Source organism: Haliaeetus leucocephalus, unplaced genomic scaffold (genome assembly GCF_000737465.1).
Source record: "Haliaeetus leucocephalus isolate CR32 unplaced genomic scaffold, Haliaeetus_leucocephalus-4.0 Scaffold417, whole genome shotgun sequence".
Lineage (NCBI taxonomy): Eukaryota > Metazoa > Chordata > Aves > Accipitriformes > Accipitridae > Haliaeetus > Haliaeetus leucocephalus.
In genome coordinates this window covers 4,225,988-4,249,936 of record NW_010972853.1, presented here as the reverse complement: position 1 = coordinate 4,249,936, position 23,949 = coordinate 4,225,988, and the positions used below count along the sequence as shown (strand labels likewise).

Sequence of the window (23,949 nt, the reverse complement as noted above, 5' to 3'; positions counted from 1 at the left end):
TGCTGGACACATTCTTCATACAAATATAGGGGACAAGAGCAGGCTGCTTAATATATTTTAGAGTGAGATATTCACTGTTTAAAAGAAAGCTTTCAATGGAATTAAAAGCCAGAGATTTAATGGCAAATGTGTAACTTCATGGAGACATATTATTGTATTTTAGTTCAATGAATAATGACTAATAAAACCATCATTTTATGGAATTCATATTTTCAATATATACTGAAATAAAAATATACATTTTAATAATTTTTCTTTTGAAGCTCAAAATTTAGGAAATGTTAGGTTAAAACCATAGAAACAAGGAATCAGTTATGCCATCAATCATAAAACTAAAGAATTTGAAGCTATTCCTTTTCATGTGCAAAATATTGTTTCCATTTCAACGTGTGGCATAAGCTGAAGCTTCTATAAAAATATTTATAGTAAAATACAGCATAAATCTATAGTTACATTTAATCAGTTTTAGAAAGATGCATCCAATACTTAGACACTGTAAAATTATTTAGAATCAGTCAATTTTACCTCAGTTACTGCTGAAGTAACAAAAAGTATGATGTAATGGTCTTTTGTGAGCTGAATGGCGTATTTGCTCTCATCTACACAAAGCCCTGTAAATAACCTACAGGTTGTTAGTCATTACTTAACTCAGCATCCAAAATGCTCATTTTAGCTCTTCCATATTAGTGCATTATCCACAGAGTACTTTAAATAACCGTTAACAACCAGATGCATTTTAAGCAATTACATTGCTTAAAGGAAGAGTTACAGAAAATAATTTTGACTTCCCATGTAAAAACCATCTTAGAATTCCCTCCACTGAATGTACAAACCCCTCTGAAGGAACTGAAAAGTCTTTAGTGGATTGTCTTGGAACAGATCAGCAAAGCAGAATTCAGTATCTAACATAAGGTGCTCCCTGGGCCATGGGTGTAGTAAAGCATCATGCAAGGTATGAAGTCACACTATCATTTGCATCTTTCTTCTTTCAGTTGGCGGTCACATTGGCTTCCTTCTGACGTAGTCTTTCTTTCTGTTAATGAAAAAGAAAGAGTTTTATTATCATTCTTGTCTACAATTTTTCCATCTCCACTCAAGTTGCCATAAGCATTTGGTCTAGAAGACTGAGAAGTACTAAACTAGTCACAATAGATTAGAGTTTTCTTTAATTAAAAAAAAAATTAACGCCTGGAGCACTCAAGCAAGGCTCAGAACCAATTCATTACTTACTGTAGAAAAACTGAGCTTGCTTTAGCTACACACTTGTCAAATACCATGTACCTTTAAAACCGCTCAGCTCTGTGAAGACCAGTGCAGCTAGAGAAAACCAGATACATTTCAAATTCATGTGAATCTAATACCTTTTCTTGTCTGGAATGGTTTCTGCTGACATAAAGGCTCTAATTTAGCATTAGCTAGATTCTGTTGTTTAATGACCTCTTCCCAAGCAAATGTAGTCATTCACATCTCTGCTGCCTGTCCTGCAACTGATATGCTCTGCTGGGAATGAAAGTAATATACTGATTCCTTCATGTACGTTTCCTTCCCTTAGTCTCTTGGTTCCTACAGTTTGAGAAATGCTGATCTCACCTATGTGTCTTGCTCACAGACAAAAAAGGTTTTATCTACAGTGCAAGTTATTAGTCGTCTTTTTGCGTCGTATTAAAAAAACTGGGAAACAGCAAGGAACAAAATGGGGATTTAATCCCTTCTACCGTTATTCAACAGAGCAAACAGGGTTTTGTAAGGTTTTGAAAAAAACCAGACACTCAGCCATTGGACAAATATATGCATTGAGCCTCAGTGCACTATGGAGCATGGAAGAAAACACAAGAGACTTCAGTGGAAGGGGGGAAGAAACCAGAAAAGCAGCTCTTATCATATTTTGTTATCTAAAAGAGCAGAGCCATGCTTAGGTACAACTAAACTAAGTTTTAAACGTTAACTGTTGGACTACCATAGGGCATAAGATTAAAGATTTCTCCTTGGGAAGAAAATCACTCTGCTACATTCAAACTAAGCATACTATGTCACCCTTCAACAACAGCAGAAACCTGCCACCATTCTGAATGACAAGAATATAGTGTCAGAAAAACCCTTCTGAATGTCATACTGAGAAACATCATACCAGGCTAGCTGTAGGATTGATTTTCTTTGTTTCAACTTTCTTCTCTGCAGTTAACTTGCTTACTGATTGCTGAGCCACTTTAATTCTGAAACAAAATACATAGAACAGACATCGTTAGATTCAAAGAAATTAAAGGTGTTCTGGCTCTGCTTGGTACACATTCTATCTGTAAGAACTACCACCACTACCTTATTTTAGGCACGAGCCCAACAAACTGCTATTACTATTCAAAGGCACTCAATGAAGTACCAAAAGTAGATCAAAATACATCTTTAAATTGAGAATATCAAAAGCAAAAGGACAATTGGCCTGTATTGCTCACTGAAAATGTGACCAGGCAAACAATTTCTCTGTTCTTGCAGGATCTGGGTTTTATGGAGTATCTTTCCTACCAAAAAAGCTGCAGTGTCAAGAAAAGAAGATACTCCTCTGGAAAAAGCCAAAAGCTAGCTGGCTCAATCTGTTGTATATATAGAATATAATATTTTAGTAGGCCATCTGCCAGGCTACACATTTTATTTCCTCTGAAAACCTTGAAATGAAAGCATCTGCCAGTTTTTCCTTAATGTCTGCCCCATTGCTTTACATGGAATTGACTGACCAGCCTCACTGATGTGGTAATAGGCGGAGAGGCAAATTAGAAGGGGTTCTTGTCTAGGGGTAGTTAAATCCCTCTTGTGTGCAGCTACAGACCAGTCTACTGAGAGCACTATTGAGATAAGGGGAAAGAAGAACACAGACCTGATTCCTCACTTTCTTGCGTTTTGCTCTTAGGGTCTTGCATACAGAACCCTTGTTTCTGTGGGCATTTAACAAGAACAACCCAATCAGAAGTTTAATCAGAAGGAAAAGGAGAAACAGGGAATTTAACAAAAAGGGACTTGACTCTTCTTACAGACAGCAGAAAGGGCCAGGGAAATTATGTGCTAAACAGTGATAAAAAGAGAAGAAAATTCTTGGCACTCCTAAGACAGGATCTGCCCAGCTATCAGTGCCTTTAAAATGCTAATGCTATAAACACCTACTTTACAATTCTGTATGCAAAATGCAGAGTTAAAGAAGTTGCGAGTGACTTTTAACAAGCAAGGAGAACTCAGCAAACCAATTTTCACTAATGCACACCAAATCAGTCTTTTACGAGAAACAACACATTTCTTGGCACTCTTGAACTGAAAAATTCTACTTTCTTCTCCTATTTAATTTTCTCCACTGGCAGAAATAATTGCTATGGCCAGTCAAAAAGCATTTAAAATACCATGTCCAGGTCAAACCACTTCCGACACACTCAATTTTTGAGGAATTTTGGAAGAAAATCAAATAGGAAAGTGGATTATATCTGCAATTACTGATGTGTACCTCCTTGCTGCAAGACTAGCAGCAAACTAGATTATTTTAAAAATATAGAACACATTCATTATTGTGTTTGTCAATGCTCAGTGTTGGAAACTAAAATTCCTTCTCTGAGATATGTATTTTAGATGCATCTACTGGGTAGTTATTGGTGTTGTCTCACTTTCCAGTGCTTAAGAACAGGAGGGAAGAGTTACACTACTTTCACATAAACTTATTTTCAACACTGTTTAGCTACAACATTGATTCAAGCTGTAGGTACACCCTCAAATACACAAATATGAAATTATTATTCTGTAGATGTTTAAATAGCTCTGAAGTATTTTTAAAACTTAATTAGTGTTCCCTGTTTTGCAGCAACACACCATTCCATCTTTTTACAATATTGTTAAACAGCACAGTTTACTTCTTAATGATGGATGATAGCGCCCACTGGACAGCATGCTGTTCCTCACAGCTACAAAGTTTATGCAAAGATGATAATGTATTTCAAGTGACAGTATTCAGGTCCAGCAGAACCACACCAAGGGATTGACTTCTAAACTCTTCCCTATTTTGAGCACATTTTCTTTTCGATCACATTCTCTTTGGTCTTAGAAGTGTTTTCCAAATAGTTTTTAAATGTTTAGAGTCCATATTTTAATCTGAAGGGAGAATTCTAGGGATTATAAACTTTTAGACTTAAAAAGAAAATGATGCCTGTCCCTGATTTAGGCCTAGCTCTGCGTATTTTATTCCATATTTGCACAATTTCCAGGAAACCTGGATTTTTAAAAATAGAATGCATAGTTCGGAATACGAAATAAAAATAAACCTGCTCACTAACAGGATTTGAATCATGTGATATTTGGCTTATAAAAATGACAGACTGATTATATACTCCACTCTGGTCTCATAGGGAAAAAAGCCATCGCTTTGCTAACATGTGACTGATAAGATTAGCATGCATTATCAGAAACATAAGTGTATAATTTAAAAGGAATGTAATTCTTTGGGACTTTTTAAAATCAGATGGGTCAATTTTAAGAAAGTAGTTAGCTCAGTAATTACGTCAGTGAAGCACCCATGCTGTAAAGGTGCCTTAGAAATAAAAATAATTCTTTGTTAAACATGAACAGGATACTAGAACTGGCTATTGTGTTTGGAAGCATTATCCTTGAAATGAGAAAAATGAAATAGTATGAAAACTATCAAATTCAAAATCATAAAATTGGCTAACAGCAGAAGTCTAATCTTCATATGCTTTTTCCATTATTTTACTTTCATAAAAAAAACCCAGATACGAACACATAATTTTAATTGTCCATTAAAAGCTATGACAGCCTTCCATCAAAACTTAGAAACACATACGATATTCTTTACCCACATCCAGCTCTGGAGCCCTCAGCACAGGAAAGACATGGACCTGTTGGAGCAGGTCCAGAGGAGGCCACAAAAATGATCAGAGGGCTGGAGCACCTCCCCTGTGAGGACAGGCTGAGAGAGCTGGGGTTGTTCAGCCTGGAGAAGAGAAGGCTCCAGGGAGACCTTATTGCAGTCTTTCAATACTTAAAGGGGGCTTATAAGAAAGATGAGGACAGACTTTTATAGCAGGGCCTGTAGCGATAGGACAAGGGGTAGTGGTTTTAAACTCAAAGAGGGTAGATTCAGACTAGATATAAGGAAGAAATTTTTTCTGAGGAAGGTGGTGAGGCACTAGAACAGGTTGCCCAGAGAGGTGGTAGATGCCCCATCCCTGGAAACATTCAAGGTCAGGTTTGATGGGGCTCTGAGCAACCCGATCTAGTTGAAGATGTCCCTATTCATTGCAGAGGTTGGACTAGATGACCTTTAAGGGTCCCTTCCAACCCAAACTATTCTGTGATTCTATGATCTAAAGTTGAATGTATGCACAACATTTGACTGAGTCTTTTAGTGAAACAGGTAAGTAAAAACAAACAAATCACACACTTAAAGAATGACTAGCTAGCGACTAGACAAACTCAGTTAATTCAACGTAGGTATGTCTCTTCTCTGATGACTCTATTTTCTTCTACCATCTTTCCTTAGCACAAATAGAAATAACTTCCCATTTGTAGAAATCGTATAATAGCATAACTTTTTTTGAAAAGCTTGTCATTAAAATACTAAAAATTAGGAGTATATTAAAATTAGAAATAAAATTAGAGATGAATAAGGTACAGAAAGAGCAAAATTACAAATGAAGTATATTCAAAAGGATAGAACTAAACTACTAATTATCTTCTGATCTTTTCTTACACCCATATATTATGTTATTAACCAATCTGCAGATATACTGCACAACATACTATTATTTTTAGTTAACATAAAATAGACTATTAAACATATTATAAAGTTGTGTAAGGCATTAATTGTATTTTATGAGAATTTATATAGATGTAAATTGTTTAACTTCTTCTTATAAAAGTATAAACTTCCTTGACTACTTGTAATTGTTCAGCAATTACTTGTTCAAAGCCTGTTTGAAGTAAAACAAAAGTTAGGTATAGAATGTCAAAATGTAAGGTAAATAAATATTCTCTTAAATTTCCCTTCTTTCTTGTGACTAACTGCAGTTATATTAGATGATAATGAAGGTGGCCAGTTTTAACATTTATACTTTATAGATATCAGGTGGAATAGAAAAGAATGTCAGGGAATATGGGAAATCTACTCAAGTCTTGTGTTCAGTGTAACGGTCAACAAAACAACTAAAGAGGACTTTGAAATACTAAAACATTTACCGTAGATTTACTAGACTAAGTAGTGTCTTGGTGACACTGCTTAGGGGGTAAGATTTACAAAGTATGGGCTTAAAATGTTTACTCACTTCATCTTGTTACTTAAGTTTGTTCGTTACTTAAGTGTTACACAAGACACCAAACAGAAGTCTACATGTCTTTTAAATACCTCCAGGGATGGTGACTCAACCACTTCCCTAGGCAGCCTGTTCCAATGTCTGACAACCCTTTCAGTGAAGAAATTTTTCCTAATGGCCAATCTAAACCTTCCCTGGCACAACTTGAGGCCATTTCCTCTTGTCCTATCAACTTGTTACTTGGGAGAAGAGACCAGCACCCACCTCGCTACAACCTCCTTTCAGGTAGTTGTAGAGAGTGATAAGGTCTCCCCTCAGACTCCTTTTCTCCAGGCTGAACAACTCCAGTTCCCAGCTGGAAAGATAATAGGGACTGATAAGTTCTTCAACTTAGGGAAGTTCAATTAACATGTATTCTGACAAGAATCTCCTCAAGAGCCTTATCCTGAAGAAACAGTAGCAGAATCAAGCCCCAAGATAGAGCTCCACAATTTACAGCTTGCAGATATAGGCTGAATAGCACAAACTAAGCAGAACCACCAACCACTCTATACCCCTTTCTTCTGAGTTTTTGTTGTGTGAATTAATGTACAGGGGAGCAGCTCACATGAGCTGGACATTTACAGAGGCATGACCATGAGGGGGAGTCTGGAGATGTGCAAAGGAATGGACTCAATGAAAAGATTTTTTTTTTCTTCCTATATCAGTATAAAATAGCATGGATGGACACACTAGTCTAGCCATGTTTTAGAGATTTCATGGAAGAGAAATTGGGACTGAATCTAACAGATGTGAAATCAAGGAGGAAGAAAGGGGAACAGAAAAGTCAATGGAATCTAAATAACTAAAACAGAAAAGCAAGAAGGGATTGAATTGTGTAGTAAAACACGCTAGAAAAATAGTGACAAGGACACTTTTGAACAGAGAGCACTGCAGAGAACAAAGAGACCAGAAAGGATGGTAGAATAGCTGAATCACAACACAGAGACAAAGGGTGTGCAGGTGCTAATTTAGCAATCAATAACATGAGGCCAAAAAATTAAGGTATGCAGGTCAGTTAAGCCTTGAAATCTGACCAAGTGCAACATGGATGTGTTCAGAAGAAAAGTTACTCTTCTTCAACAGTGAGCAAAAGAGGTCAATATACCTTAATGAATAAAGAACATGTGGTATCAACTGTAATACTGAGCAATATTGCACATTACCACACAAAATGGAAAAAAATTGAATGAAATTATCAAAACAATGTATTTTTAAGTAGGAGAACCATGACTCCAACACTGCATATGGATCTTTACTATAAGCAATGGGAATATCATTGGCTTTTTCCTGCCTCTGTGTGGCAGGTGTTGTCTTCCCCTGTAAACTGAATGCAAGTCAGGCCTCTTAAATTAGAAGATATTAGTGAAAAATAAAGATGCTATTTTTATTCAAAATTATTTTTATTTTGTAACTGGGGACACAGAATTGAAATCTAAACATAAGCCCATATTTATTAAAAGTTTCCTTCCTAAGCTCATGAAAATACTTTTCCTCCTTACAGGAAAAGAGATTATCAAGCCAGGGACTAACCAGATAAACTCATTATCATTTTCACCCCTGCTTCCCATTCAAGTCAGAGAGAAGAAGGTGTGAGCTGGCAGGCTCCATGCTCTAAAGCCCCCAGTTAGGAAAACTAGAATCCCTTCTAAACAAGCCAGTTGCTACTCAACAAGCCAGTTGCTACTCAACAAGCCAGTTGCCAGCATGTTCAGGCTCTGCTATTGTGCAAAGACAGACACCAAATTATCTGGTTCTCTCTCAACCTCTTGATATTCTGGAATAATCCATTTGCTTCGCTTCTACAGCTCCTTCCATGCAGCTGGTGGGTTATGTGGATAGCCGTGGGTTATGAAATAGCTTGGAATCACAATTCTGTGCCACCTGAGCTTTCCATGACTTGAAATTCAAAATTCTGCCATAAGACTGTGTTGGCATAGGAACTGTTGTGCAAACCAAATCTTCAGATATGGGTGGAGATGAACAAGCTAGGGGTAGCTACAGTCAACATCAACTGTTCAACCTAGAGCCAAGCTGCATACCCAGCCCAGATCCTTAACACAGCTGAACAGTGACTCCCCTTGAGAGGCTAAGAAATATCCCCATAGCTCAAATTCCTTCAGTGTGTTACATGCTTTACTGCTCTCAGTCATATGGTAATTTCTACATGCAGCCCATAAACTAATCCTTAAGTAACAGCACTGTTTCCTGAAAACAGTTAGCCCATGCAATATAACAGGCTACATTTCAGTCTCAAAATTTTAGAAGACAGATGTCTGTGTATTACCTGGCCTGGCAGACGATTTTATAGAGTTCTTGGTTAGCTTCACCATTAGGAACCTTATAACAGACTATGAAGTTTGAACATTGTCCACTTCTATTACCGTATTGTACAATACAATTGCCTGATCAAGCCTTCAGGCTTAAATCTTCTGGTAAGAACTTGGTCATTCTTAATCAAATCTTTACATTGCATTTAGAATAAACGTTCACTAACTGAATCAGTACAAATACAGTAAAATGTATGTTGCCAGTGGAATTTGTCTCCAAACCTCAGATTGCTAATACGCTTGATATGTTTCTATTCTTTCTGGATCTACTGACAGTGTTTTGGTTATCTGTATAAAGTGTGTGAGAAATTTTAGCTCTGTAGTCACAAGAAAAAAAATCTATTTTTATGCCTTTAGGAAAGCTGGTGCATAAGAAAAAAACAATAGAAAGAAAAAGGCTACACCAATTCAGATCAAAAATATGCTTCAGTCCATCTGAGCTGGCCACTAGCAGATACCTAGGAGCATACAAGGACAGCCAAAGCATACAGTGATAATCCCCAGAATACTTTCACAGCTGGAAACTCTCTTCATATATAACAGTCCATGGATTTTTCTAATATGAATTTCCACTGTCACCATTTGGAAGCAATGTAAGCTTTTGGCATCTGCGACATCTTGTGACAAAGTGTTCAACAGATTAAGTATACCTACTGTAAAGAGGCATCACTGCATTTGGCTTATACTAGCCACTTGCCAATTCCATTTGATGCTCTTCAACTGTTGTATTAGATGAGGTATGTAATAACTATATTTCCCATTCACCCATCATGCTTGTACAGATCCCTATCATATCCTTTTCAGTAGGGTCCTTTCCAAGCCGAAGAATTCCCCTTTATTTAAATGGTTCCTTATGCAGAAGCTGTTCTTCTGCTTACCTCTCCTAGCTCTACCATATCCTTCCAGAGAGGAAGGGAAAAGGACTACATATGGATAACTGTAGGTTCATATAATGATTCAGCGATGGTTTTTGTTTTGTTGTGTAGTGCTTTCCTAATAACACCTAAAAGGAAACACTGTTTTTCTTTCCAAGAGCAAAAGCCTTGACACAGCACTTTGCCAGATCTATTGTATGCTCTATGGGAAATAGCTATTTCTGTTTTGCAGCACAGGCCTGTAATTTGTAATTACCTCCTCAATTTGCACCATAGCTACACCTTAACCTCAGAAACATGTAAAAATCCTCTGTTCTTTTCTTTGTCTGCATTGCTAAACAATCTGGTAGAAGTCTTCATTAATTCATGTACCAGCTACTTCAACCCTACCTTTCTGGTATAGGCAAAGGCTACACTGGCCACCTAAAATCTACTCGAAATGCATGTGGAATGCAGACATGTAGAATGGCACCTTTTCCTCTTCTCTTTGTTCACTCAAGCACAATAACTTAAACTCACTCGAAAAGCTTTTATATGACTATGAACCACTAGCCTCCAGTCTGGTAATGCTGTAGGGTTCATTGATCAAATTTTCTCACAAATATGTTGCCTCTTCCCAATGCTGCAATTATGTGTACAAGGAACTCCCAGCATAAATCCATAAAGTCACCTAATGATCCTAACGATCATATTTTAAATATTTCCTTAAAACTCATTTATGTTGTGATCTCAATTTGCCTTATTAGACCATTAGTTTAATATCAAATGAAATAAACAACATCTGTTACACTCATCTTTTGGCTTTTACCATACATGCAGATTGTATGATACCTGGATGATGCCCTGTTTTGGAGTGTTTGACTGATCATCAGGACTGAGTGTTCTACCACAGTACAAATTGATCAAAATGCCTGCAAATCTAGACTCTCACTGACTCTCACTGTCTTAGGTAATACAGACATGAAGAAAATAGATGAAAGAGAAATTCACTTTTAAATCAAACTATAAAATAAATCTGGCCTTCTAAAATAGATAAAATGTCTTGAACCAAAGATTATTTCTCCTCTTTGCCCACAGTGATATTGAAAATGAAAATATAATCCACTAGTCCCTCTGTGGTGAGGGTTTCTGTCAAATTTCAGTCATTTGTTAGGCACAAGATAGTCTCATAATTAGCTTAATCTGTGGTTAAAAATATTAAATATTGTATTGGCCAGCACTGCTAAGAGATTTTGCAATTACACGTTATCTCCTATGACCATGTGGTGTTACAAACAAGGACTCCCCAGACTTACTGTTTTCCTGTGCAGAAATAGAGGGCAATGAATACGATTCATTTTGTATTTAATAAATGTAAGAGTTGGGTAGAAAGCTATAGCCAGCTCCAATTTACTATAATAAACAAAAATTAGTTGGGCACTGCTTGGTGCTTTTTCTTTTGTTAGGACATTTTCATCTTTACCATTAGCTATCTACACTGCTACAGCCAGAGCTTCTGCTTTTCAAACCTGTTATTGCCTTTGTGGCAAAAAAACCCACTATGCCTTTTTTCACAAGATTAAGCTGAAACCATCAACATGTTTTGTGCTAGAGATGAAGTCCAAGAACAAAGAAAGCATTTTAAAAAAGGACCTTTTATAAAAGGTACCATTAAAAAGTAGGACTTTTTCCCTATTTTTAAGATGAAGTATATAATTCTGCTCATTAAATAATGATTACGTCTTCTCCAGCTATTGAGACAATCTTTGGTTCTCTTTTTCTTTTCAAATTCTAACCTATAAAATTTGTATGTATGTTCTATCTGAAAAAGATTGGCTTAATCCAGTATGGTAACTATTGTAGCAATCTTATCTTTGCATTGTAAGCAGTGGGTCAATTAACAGCAATAATTCCTTTTGTATCTAATTATTTCATATTTAAAGGGTAACACCCATAAACACATAATGATAATCCTTGTCACGTTTCTTTTGCAAAATACGCAATCACAGTTTGCGATGAAACTACTCACTGCAAACCATTAGTATTTTTTCTGTATTTATACTTTTTCCCTATATTCAGACTTGGCTAGGATATCCTCTTAAAATATACTTTAACAGATCTTGAATGCTTTAATAGACTTATAGATAGGCATTATACATATATATATATCATGTATTTAAGTTGTTATAGCTACATATTTGTTTTGCTTCTGAATTCTTAGACATGCCCACTGCAGATAAAATCAGTAGTCTAAGAAAAGGAAGTGAGACTGCAATTACATGCAATCTACCACGGTGCAACTGCCTTGTTGCCAAAAAAAAATATATCTTTGTTTTAGTCTTCAGTTCAGTTATCATCTCAAAATTTTATAAACAGAAGAAAGCATAATAGCAGTTGATGTACCTGCATGCACAGACATACTAAATTATAAAGCTGTCAACAACAAAACTGGGGTTTGATGCAAAACAAGACAAAAAAAAAGTCTCCAACATTTGATGAGTATTATGGTGCATTTACACTAAGCTGTTTGTCAGAGATGAAGAGGTGATCATCAAAGCAAATTTTATTGTATTGTAGTTGTGTTCTAGTATTGAAAGGAATACTATGTCTGAAAGAAAACTGTCATCATATTCCTATCAGGAATACAGTTTTGAAAATTTTCTTCATTTTATCTCTATAGTCATTTATTTATAATATCCTATCATATCCTATCCTATCCTATCATGTATCATGTATCATATCATATTGTATCAATCTAGGTTTGTTATCTGTCTGTAACTCTGTCTTGCATTCCTAAATGGTGTGCAAATTTTGTCTAGGAAAGAGACAATGATTCAACTATATTTTGCAGGCAGCTAATTTATTTTCATGGTAGGTTAAATGCAGGGCAGCTCAGTTAAAGTGTTTCCTTTACTTTAAGAAAAAGTCTCATAGAAATCTAATTAGATTTCTACAGTTGTGTCACATTTGGGAGCCAAGCAGTTTTTAGACAAAACAGGCTCTTGCAGCTGAGGCTGTCATTTAGTTCAAGGCAGTATTCTTTTTTCCTGAAATTCAGAGATTTTAAAGTTGTCTGTTATACAACGTAAAGTAGTTAGTTTTGAGTCTAAAATTTTAATTTTGGAATCTTAGATATTTCGACCTACTTTTACTACTATTCATTTTAAGCTAATACATTTTTAATTATGCTTTTGCATAACGATAATTTTGCATATTATAATTAAATTTTGAATTTTCTGAGCCATATTTCTTAAGAGACAAATTATAATCCAATATTAACATTCCTATGTAAATGTAAACAATGAAATCCATTTTTTAGGTATCTATGTGACTAGGTAATTCAGACACATTTTATGCTGAGTTTCTGCAGCTCCTCCTGAAGGGTAATCCAACTGTAAACGTGTTCACATAAGGATATCAGTGCCTCAGTTTCAGAACCCAAGTTTGAAAATATTGACTTACACTCCCAATTCGTCGTCTTTAAAATTTCCTTCAAAACAAAAGAATTGGTTCATGATAAACAGATTTTTTTTTAATTAAATTACAAACTTTAAAAATGCAAAACAAATAGTGCATCCAATTAATTAGCCAGTTAAGGAAGACAGCTGTCCATTCCTGTCATACTAAGGTTTTTAGTTACCAATGTGCACAATGACTCTTAGCTTGCTTTCTAACTTTCTTGGACAGTAGCTCATCAACTGTTAGTGTCATACTTTGTAAGACAGAATCCTTAAATGGTCATGACTTTACAGGACATTTTCAGGTGATGAAAATAGCTTTTCCATCATGCTAATCTACTGATTTCATGATGTTCTTCTTTTCACTAGCACATTACAAAACAATTTAGGATGATGAAAACAGTTCTTCTGTCATTCTAATTTACGTATTACACAAGGCTCCTCATTTCAGCAGCTCATTGTCTTGATGAATCACCCACATTTTGAATGTAAAGGACAATGAGTTGTCCTTTTGAGATTAATGAAACTTTGTAAAATAATTTGAAGTGAACCCTGAAAAACAGTCTATCTAATCCAGAAAGCGTCAGCACTTTGAAGTATTATGGTAACTGGTGCTCTGCATTCTACTGGTATTGCTTTACATTTATGAATAGGAATAAAGGTATCCATCAAAGAAGCTGATTAAGTATTTGTGCTGTGTTTTTATTATTTGTAGATTTTATTTATATAATTATTAAACCATGGGAAATTCTCATCTCTCCCCAGTAGGAAAGCACAGAACATAGCAGTTTAGTTACAAACAAAGATTTCTTCAATATTGTATTAAGAAAGTTAAGAAGTTATGTAGTGTTAAAATATTTACAAGGCATTTTAAATCAATTTCTTTGAAGGGATCACTGTATGCCATCAGCAAGGTGCTAATTACATAAAAAGGAATGGCTGTATGGTCTGGATTTTTTTTTCCTTTTTCCCTTGGGTAGTTAATTTCTATTCCTCCTAACTGCTTTTGGAACAAAAATAAGTCATGATTCAGCAGAAAATCCCTGAGATGACCCGTATCATGATTATAGCAATCTGCTAGTGACTGTTTGTTTTACACAGTTTTTAATGTGTAAAACAAATTTGCATATTGATCTAGACACAAGGAAATAAAAGATTCTTTGTAAATATTTGCAGTTGTCAGCTTCTAAAGTCTATTTAATAATAACATAGACGATACATAAAGCTACAACTTTCAAGTGTTTAAAACCTGTAATATCTGTAAAACAATGTTGATAAGGTTGATAATTGGGAATTTATAATTTCTACATCTTGTCCTTTAAAAATCTACTTCTACATGAACCTAAAAGGTCCACTGATTTGGAGCAAAATAGAAAATGTAAGTGTCAATGAGTTTACTACTTTTGCTGATACTTTTAAAGACATTTTTCTCTAAATCTGTGTCAATTTGGAATAAGCACCTGGATTTATATTTCATACTGAAAGTGATTAATCCATTTTTTTCCAAAGCATGACCACATTACCACTCTTTAGGTCTTTTCAAATGAACTGAGATATGGTAAGCATGGTGTGCTTGTAATGGAATTGTTTTTTCTTTGTAAAAGATTTTAAGCTTCTTTAAGAAAATCAAGAAAATAATTGAAGGTTTGGTGTTGGTTTTTTTTTTTTTAACTCTAACTAATAAAATCAGGAGACTGTGGTGAGATCTAGCGGCAAGTAGTTTGATGTCCTCAGCAGGACACCAAAAGTCAGAAGTAGTGCTGTAAATTCAGTGTGGGGCTTCAACACTGTGCTAAGTGTGGCCTGAATCTCTGGGGCTTCCCTTTGATGCAAGTGCAGTATATTAACTGGAAAAGCATTCACTTTTATTTGTCTGTACTGTCTGCGACAGCAATATCGCCTCATTTAGGCTAGTTCAACATGAAAATGCACAGAGAAGCAATCTGTTACAAATTAGCACAGCTCCCCTTTCATTTTACTAGCTAGTAATTGGAAGGGGTTACAAAAGTGTAATTTATCAGATTATATGTGTTTATCTTTTTGTGGGGACAGCATGCCTTTGGTGAATTTTCCTACGCACCCTGAGGGAATAATCTTTCCTTGATGTCCATTAGATCTGAAAGAAAACAATGACGCCTGTGAAATATAGGAGTATAATTTGTTGGGTTTGAGAAGGAACAGTTTCCCAGACATCTAAAATGGTATTAATGACTTTATTAGAACCTTACCGTTCCTTGGAAATGCTTTTGCTCTCTCGTTTCCAAATGGTCTTGAAGTCACTGCAGAATTCGTACCACACCGTGAAAATGTAGTTTGGTGTGATCTCCTTCTCGCCAGGCTTTGGCTTTATCCCAAAGTATCCCACTGTTTCTTCGAAGCTGCGAGGGAGGGGGGGAAAAAAACTGTCAACACATAAGCTCACTGGGGAAACAGTTTCTCTGAGGGCTGGTTCCTGATTCAGTAGTCAAGGCTGGTAATTACCATAACTTCCCCTTAGCCTTGGAAATCATAGCAGCAATTCATGCTGAGTATAGCTAATCTTCCAACACCTACCTCATTCCCAGGAGAGTAACTTACAGATGCATGAGCCATCATAGAGATATGTCACACAGACAAATCATGGGCATTCAATTTTAATGAGAAAAACTTAACTTCTTGCATTTCAGGAGATGCTATATTATATCTATTTCTTTAATTTTATTCTGCAACACTCCATGAAGACCTTATTCTCCCATTTATCTTTACTGAAGGACTATGGAAGAGTCACATGCCAAGTCAGGAAAAAATCTACAGGTGTGGTTAAAAATAACCTTCAAGTACTTAGGGAGAATTGGAAGTAGCAAGAAGAAAGCCACAGACAGTGCCAATAGTCAGTTTGCAAAGTTTTTACTGAAAACAATTAATCTCCTTCCACATGTGTCAATAAGCAGATAATTAATTTTATGAAAATGCATTGCCAATATTTTAATGCTTTTTAAATTTTGTAATATGGCTACTGAATTGCTATACAGCTGGATATTTTCAAAGTAGTTTTTTATTATAGATGATACTTCCGATAGCATTTTAACTGATTGTGCATTTTTAACCTTTATGATATTGCTTTGTATAGATAAAATGGAATGATTCACATGACTAGGTACTTATGTAATGAAACAAAAGTATGTTCACTTTCGTAAAGGTTGAATCACTTTTTGAATCACTTTTCTCTGCAAAGTAGATATAACAATCCTGAAAGATTTGGTGATACTTATTAAAAATAATGCTGTAATTTAAAAAGAAAGGTAACAACATGTTTCAAAAGAACTAATTTTTCTTGAAATACTGATTTTATTTAAGCAGAAGAAAGTTACATTGTTCTTTACAATTGCCCAATGGTCCTAAATCTAGAACACAGGAAGTGTAAATCTTGAAAATAAAATAAATAAAAGGTATCTTAAAGACTTGTAAGGAGTCCCCAACTATTCAACAGATGTTACTTGAGCAACAGATGCAGCTTCAGTAAATATTTCTTTCCCAATTTATACTTGCATTTGCATAGTCCACATTGCATGTTTTCATACAGAATTGCTAAGGTTAGGGTCAAGTTTTTTTGCCTTAGGTTGAGATTCAAGCTTTTAGCTAGGCTTGAAGAATATAAAGTAACCATCAAAAAGTCCATCAACAGAAGTTACTCCCCAAAAATACAGTCCATCTGCTTCACAAAGTATAGAAGCTTGGATTTTAGCCACATGAGCCAATACGCTCTGGTTTTTTTGATACTTCAAAGATGGATACAGCTTCTAGGACATGCTGAAGAATATCACATATTGCTCAAGGTGAGCTATTGATATAATAGTTTTTTAAACCCTCATATATGATAAGCTTAACCTTTTAAATTTCTTACATAGGTTTTGTATAAAACATGTAACTATATTTCAAGTTAATTGGTGCTCCACAGTAAAGGTATCACAATGAAATAAGTATGAATAAGCCCATAATATTCTGAGTTGAAGGGTCCTGTAGTGACACTACAAGGAGAAAATAAAGAAAGAAAGAAAACACTAATACAGGTTTAAATATCTGTGTAAACCATTCTGGGATTTCAAACCCTAAAAAATACTAAAATACCCTAGTCATAATCACATGGTTAAAACAGTTTATGTCTACTGGGCAATGACATTTCCATTACATTCCGTTGGGCCAAATATTCCTCAGCTGTTCATATCCCTTGACTAGGATAGCTCAGCCAGGAACAGCAAGACCAGAAACTCTCTTCTCAGGTTGGCTTCATGTAACAGCAGCCAACCCCGGTAACATCGTGCTCTCCTATTCCTAACAGAACCCTTCTCCATCCCAGCTGTAGCCAATACAGTTGTCTCTGCATGCTCCAGGATTCTGAATTCCTGCACACTCTCTCTCACGCTGCCTTCATCCTGACACCTACTCCTCATCCCCTCCTCATGTTTCATCCTTAGCCCTTCTCCCAGTAGCACTGTTTTGCTTTCATCCAGCTTAATGTAGCTTCCTGGGCTGCTTTCTGACTTTCAAAGTAACAGATCTTTCTAGCAGTAATTTAAAATACTGAATGTTTAGTTATCAACTGAATAAACCCAAACTCTGTATCAGACAACTAATTCCTTAAGTCAACTGCAAATTAATTATACTTCCATCCCTGGAGCGTCTACTCTGCTCCAGAAGGGTTACAAGGCAGGTAGAACGTGAAAGAGCCTGTGCCACAAAAGGTAGGTTGGTAGCTATGTAGAAAGGAAACAAGCCAGCCAGCCACCACTGACAAATGAAATGCAGAGGTGAAGCCCCAGCTGATGTCAGCCAATAGTTCAGCTAATTTAGGCACCTTCTGCAAGCAAATGGAAACAGTTCACCGAAGACTTGAACTGCATCTGGGAGGTGCCTATCTCTCTTTTCCTGACTGTCTAGGAAGACTAACCTAGGTGTCTCAGTTAGGTGGAGAGACTCTGGGCTCAGAAAAGTAGCATAAAAATCCAAATTACCACAGATCTGCTTTTAGTGACCATGAAGAAAAAATATTGATAAGAAGTTAAAAATTAATTTACCTCAGCTGATTTATAGCAGTTCCACAGTTAACACAGACAAGGTTAAAGGCAGATCCTTCACTCTCACAAAACTATAACTTGGTTAAAAAAAATTATTAGAAATACTAACTTACTGATATACTATCTATCTATAAATCCATTTATCTCACTTCCCCTATTTTGCTTCCTTTGGCCTAAGTAAGGCACAGATACTCAGGCAATGAAAGCATTAGGATTTCACTGGTTTCTTAGTATACTGCATTCAATAGTCTAAGTGCTGAAAATGTTCAGTGACAATGAAATACATTTTTACTACATTAAGTAGTTAATCAGTTATTACAATATTCTGTAAAACTCTGATTCAGGTCAATGTTGACAGTAATTAAAACCTCAAACACAGTACACTGTTTGGCTAAAAACTCAACTGAACTTTTTCCTGGAAGACTACATAAGAATTTTTCAGAAAGCATATTACTTCTTTGAAGTACAGATCCTTTTTCCTATTTAATGTAATTCCTAAGATCAATAACATCTTTGACCAAAACCGTGAGAAAACACTAGCAAAAACCTTACCATTTTTGTGCATTTTCCAAACTGCTCTCTTCTTTTTTACGTTCTTCTTTAGCTGCCAGTGAAAAACATTTCAAAGATATAAATTACTGCCTTACTGTTTTAGAGATCCCACAGATTAAATATCTCTTACATCCAAAATTGGATAGGTTGTATACTAAATATAATACAAGTGATAAACATTTGCTAATTTTCAATTTTTATTGCTTTCTTGTACCTTAATGGATGCTTCTAATGTACCGATAAAGTATACTGGATTTGAAAAGTCATTTAAAATCCATACTGTAATATATAGCGGTAGACATTAATCTGAATAAAACCCAAATAATTAAACTTGACTTTCAGATTTTAAAAAAGAACATTAAGTTGTGTATGTTTCTTTATTGTTGCTGACCAAAACTTACGAATTTAAACCTGTTTGCAGTGCAAATAATTGGAAGTTCAATTGGAATTGAACAGGTACCAAACATAGTTAACACCAACTGTTCCATATAGCTATCACATTTTGTTCAGGAAGCTGGAAAGTGAAAACACATGTACTAAGTTTTAAATGTATGGTATTACACGATTTTTTTGAAAAAGCAGCCAAGAATTTGAAATACGGTTAGTGAATCTGAGTGCCTCTGTTACAGAATGCTCACACAAACTACTTAAAAGGATTTGATTTTCAAAGGATGGGCATTCTCTACTTTTGAAAATGTTTCCTGAGCTGGATACTCAAGCAAAAGCACTAGTTTTTTTCACGAAATGTTGATCAATTCTTCTTAATACAGTGGAGCAACTTTAGCTGCGGCAGAATACCACGTATGTAAAACAACACTAATGTGGAAAAGTTATTCCTATTCCACATTAGAATAATCTTGTAAGTGCAAATGTTAATATAAACAGAATTCAGACACTTCTTTATACAAAGATAAAGAACTGTGTCTTTTTGCTGCTCAGTCTATAGGAGCGCGTTGGCTGGTTGAAATACAGTTACAAACTGGAGTTCACAGGCAAGGCCACTGAGAAATTGAGCCTGAATGATTCCATTTCATTATAAGGCTACTGACAGAGGTTTGTACTAAGACAGTTAAAATAATTTAAAAACTGGACTACTTCAGAACGTTTGCTGTTAACAAAACAATTTCATTTCAACTCGTGCGTTTACTTATATTGGGCAAGTGTGTTGGAGGCACTTATTCAGATTATTTCAGTATGGCAAAAGCCAGAAACAATATTGTGTGCCCTTTGCAAGGAAAATGACTAATTCTATACCATTGAACTCTCCACCTCAAATCTTGGTGGCAAGACAGCTGCAACTGAAAAAGATAAGGCAGCTCTGATTTATTGCATTCATCTCGTGCTCCTGAGAAATTCAGCTAAAGTTAACCTACTATACTTAATTCATTATTTCCACAACTCTTTCATTCTGTATCATTAAAAGTAGAAAGCATAGGTTGGAATTCTGATGGTTCATCATGATACAAAATTAACTACATACAGAAAACCAAAGATGGTTAAAAGCTGAACTGCGTATAAAATTGTACACTTTATGATTACATTAATAATTTCTTTCTGGTTGTTAAGAAGATGAAAAATTGTTAAGTTTCCCAGCTTAGCTACATTCACAACAGAAATTGAATATCCTTAGGTCCCTGCACACGAACAAGAATGCAATAACTAAGAAGGACAACACACTTACACATTTATAATAAGGTGGTAAGACCTGACTTACTGTTTTTTAATCTTGTAAGAACAGAATACGAGAAGATAGAGGAAAGAAATTTTAACTTGTTATAGAAAGTAGAAAAAAGGTGTGACTTCTAGGAAGGAACACAGGAAGTTTACATTAATATAACAGTGTGCATGTTTGTGTACCAATATAAGGGAAAAGAGGAAGGAAGAAAATAACTGTATTATGTGACAAATGGTATTTTCCATATTTTTAACTATAAGCTTGTCTGCCAATTAACTATTTAAAAGCATTTATTTGAAATTTAGATGCTGAGACTTGTTAAGAAAACAAATGAACAACTCTATGCAACAATTTCTACGTAAATAGGAGTTAAAAATACTACATAATGGGTAAGACAAGAAACCAGAGCAATTCTCTCATCTTGTCGTGGTTTAACCCCAGCCAGCAACTAAGCACCACGCAGCCGCTCACTCACTCCTGGATGGGGGAGAAAATCGGGAAAAAGAAGTAAAACTCGTGGGTTGAGATAAGAATGGTTTAATAGAACAGAAAAGCAGAAACTAATAATGATAATGATAACACTAATAAAATGACAACAGTAATGATAAAAGGATTGGAATGTACAAATGATGCACAGGGCAATTGCTCACCACCCGCTGACCAACACCCACCCAGTCCCCGAGCGGCGATTCCCTGCCCCCCCCTTCCCAGTTCCTAACCTAGATGGGACGTCACATGGTATGGAATACCCCGTTGGCCAGTTTGGGTCAGGTGCCCTGGCTGTGTCCTGTGCCAACTTCTTGTGCCCCTCCAGCTTTCTTGCTGGCTGAGCATGAGAAGCTGAAAAATCCTTGACTTTAGTCTAAACACTACTGAGCAACAACTGAAAACATCAGTGTTATCAACATTCTTTGCATACTGAACTCAAAACATAGCACCGTACCAGCTACTAGGAAGACAGTTAACTCTATCCCAGCTGAAACTAGGACAGTATCCACCCCTTATTCTATACCATTGACGTCATGCTCAGTTCCCATACCTTTAGTAATCTTGCACTCAGAATTTGTAATATCCTGCTCTTTTTCTCCCCCTCCACAAGCTGCAATAATTAACACTATCAATGCTGTCAGTAAAGGCTTCCATGAAACATTTTATTTTCCTCAACAGAGTCCTCAAAGCCCTATAGTCAAGATACCAATCCTCATCTTAATTCGTGGAATTACTGAAGGCAATTAAAATGAATTACACAAATGAAAGAACTTTCTTTTTATTTCTCTGGCAACACCACATTTGCTCGCATAGAATTCCCTTTCTGCTGAAGTGGGATCATGTAATGCTTTCATCCTTAGACCACATGCTTGATTTCAGTTTCCTCAGTTTCCTTAAGTTAAGAACGTAATAACAGCCGTATCGGATTGGCACAGGGATTCATCTAGCCTAATATCCTGCCTCTGGCAGACACTGAAGGAGGTGCTCAGTTAGAGTTAAGGACCAGAACAAACACACGATCCTTCCCCTGAGTGTTCTCTCTGCCTCTGAGGTTCTGTAGTTCATACAAAATGCTTCCTGTACTGGATGTCATTTCAATGTAATTCTCAACGGATTCTCTCCCGAGAACTTGCTCATTCTCTGCTTAAGCTTTTAGAACCTTTTTAGCTTCCACAAACTGCTGTGGCAAGTGTTCTATAGCCTAACTACACGTAGCACATTTTGTTTGTTTTGCAATGGACTCCTGATTGCAGCACTCTATTTCTTCTATCAGACAGAAGCATGACTCCAGTGAACACTGAAATACAGTGACTATTGGCATTAGCTTTTTGATTAGGATGCTTTTGAAGCAAATTTCCTCACTGTCCCATTTATTGAGCATTGATTTGGTTTGCAGATAGGTTTTGGTGCGTGCAAACTAATTTCCATTAGGAGGAAACTGAACAGGAAGCTCCACAGCAAGTGCACTCCCATACTTAATAGGGACAAAAGGACCAAAATAATGCTTGAGCCTTCAGACAGCTTTGAAACACATGAGGTGGAGACGTTCACCTCAGATTAAATCTAACTCAAAGCTTAAATCTCTACTGTAAACACACTGGCCTCAGCCTCTGCTGCTTCCATCAGCTGATCCAATCCTACTGCACCAAATTATTCCATACATTACATGTATACAGATTACATAGAGGCCCTTCAAAATGACTTCCCATAAGCTGCATTTGGTATGGAGACACCCTTCTGTCTGGCCTTGGAGTCATTAGGCTTGACCAGCTTTGAAAATGACAGGGAACTGTCAAATGTAAGGTTTGCTCTCTGGTCTCACATCTAAATGGAAGTTCTTAATATGCTCTACTGTTTGGATTAGTCCATATCCTGAATAAAGTATCAGGTCCTGCCCTATGACAAGCAGACAATCTTAATCAATACATCTTCTTTCAATATAGATATGAAAACCAGGATCAATTAAGAATTTCTGTGTCTTTCTACAGACAAGAGCTTTGAAAGGAAAACAGGTATTTACAAAATAGGCAGTTCTAATTTGCTGTAAGAATAGTCTTTTGTAATACAGACAACTATAGACTCTGAAGATCAGCCACTAGGCTTATTCATCTTGCTATCTGTATCTAGCTTAAAGAATAAGAGAACAAAGAGACTATGACCTTATGAATTTGCCTTATGAACCCGAGATATTTCTGGTGACTGCCTTTTACTGAAATGCAGAAGTAAGCATTTGAAGAGTCATGATCCTTAACAGTTCTAAAAGTGAAACATTACTAGAGTGAAATGGTTAAAAAAACCCTGACTTATTTCTTCTACATATTCTACTTGCTGAGGATGGAACAGCATGCCAAACACTATTTTGAGAATAAGAAACTAGCAGAAAATATTTATTTTTTAATGGGTCTATATATGCATAGCAGCTTCCAATTACAACAGAACCAAGACCTCTTCATGCATCAGGCTACTATGAAATAGTTCCCCAAAGAACAAAGGAAAGAAAATATTGGATACTGGCACAGACTGAAAGTTGGAGAGTCAGTAACTAACAGAGGCAAGCACAGAATGATGAAACTACTTGCTCTAAGAGGGAAGGACAAAGAAAGAAAAATGGGTAGACACAACTGCACAAAAATCTCACAGTTACTTCTGCCCCCCTAGTGAAAATTTTTAACACTTACTGGTTCTGACTGGATACATTTTCTGGTATTTCTCTGTGACCTTAAATATATGAATGCATGTAAGAAGGATAATTCACACAAGTCTACTGATCTAGTTGTACCCATTACAGCTTTTTTATTTTTCAGTATCTTACTGTTTTCAGAACTGAAAGATCTGATGCATATCTTTTTATAACTCATCTAAGCATTCTGGAGCAATGACAATCTTCAAAATTATGAGAACACTCAGACAACTAGCAGTTAGGACGGAGACATCAGAATTCTTTAGTTTTATATTCCAAGGCTGAGTTCATGTGGTTCAAAAATGTATGCTTCATGAACTTTTAGAGACTGGTAAATTACATGGTTTTCTGTGGGGGAAAAAAACCACCCTAAAAAAAGGTATTTGATTTTTTTTTGCCCCAAAGAAGGAAATAGGTCTTTTCTGACTCATGTCTTCCAATCAACCACAGTTAAGATTAAGACAGAATCTAGCATAAGACATAGACAGACTGCCCCCCCCCCCCCCAAAAAACCCCAAACAA

At 36.0% G+C, this 23,949-nt stretch overlaps 1 protein-coding gene across 1 annotated transcript in view; it reads right to left on the bottom strand.

Annotated features, from left to right (window-relative positions):
* Positions 1 to 391: 391 nt before the first annotated feature.
* FMN1 (formin 1) overlaps positions 392 to 23,949 on the bottom strand; it is a 144,425-nt gene continuing 120,867 nt past the window's right edge. Inside the window, exons 14-17 of the mRNA XM_010574212.1 lie at positions 18,584 to 18,635; positions 15,206 to 15,355; positions 2,129 to 2,213; positions 392 to 1,033 (exon numbers count right to left, since the gene is read on the bottom strand). Of these exons, the coding sequence (XP_010572514.1) occupies positions 989 to 1,033; positions 2,129 to 2,213; positions 15,206 to 15,355; positions 18,584 to 18,635 (332 nt within the window). The 3' untranslated portion in view covers positions 392 to 988. The remainder of the gene's footprint in view (positions 1,034 to 2,128; positions 2,214 to 15,205; positions 15,356 to 18,583; positions 18,636 to 23,949) is intronic.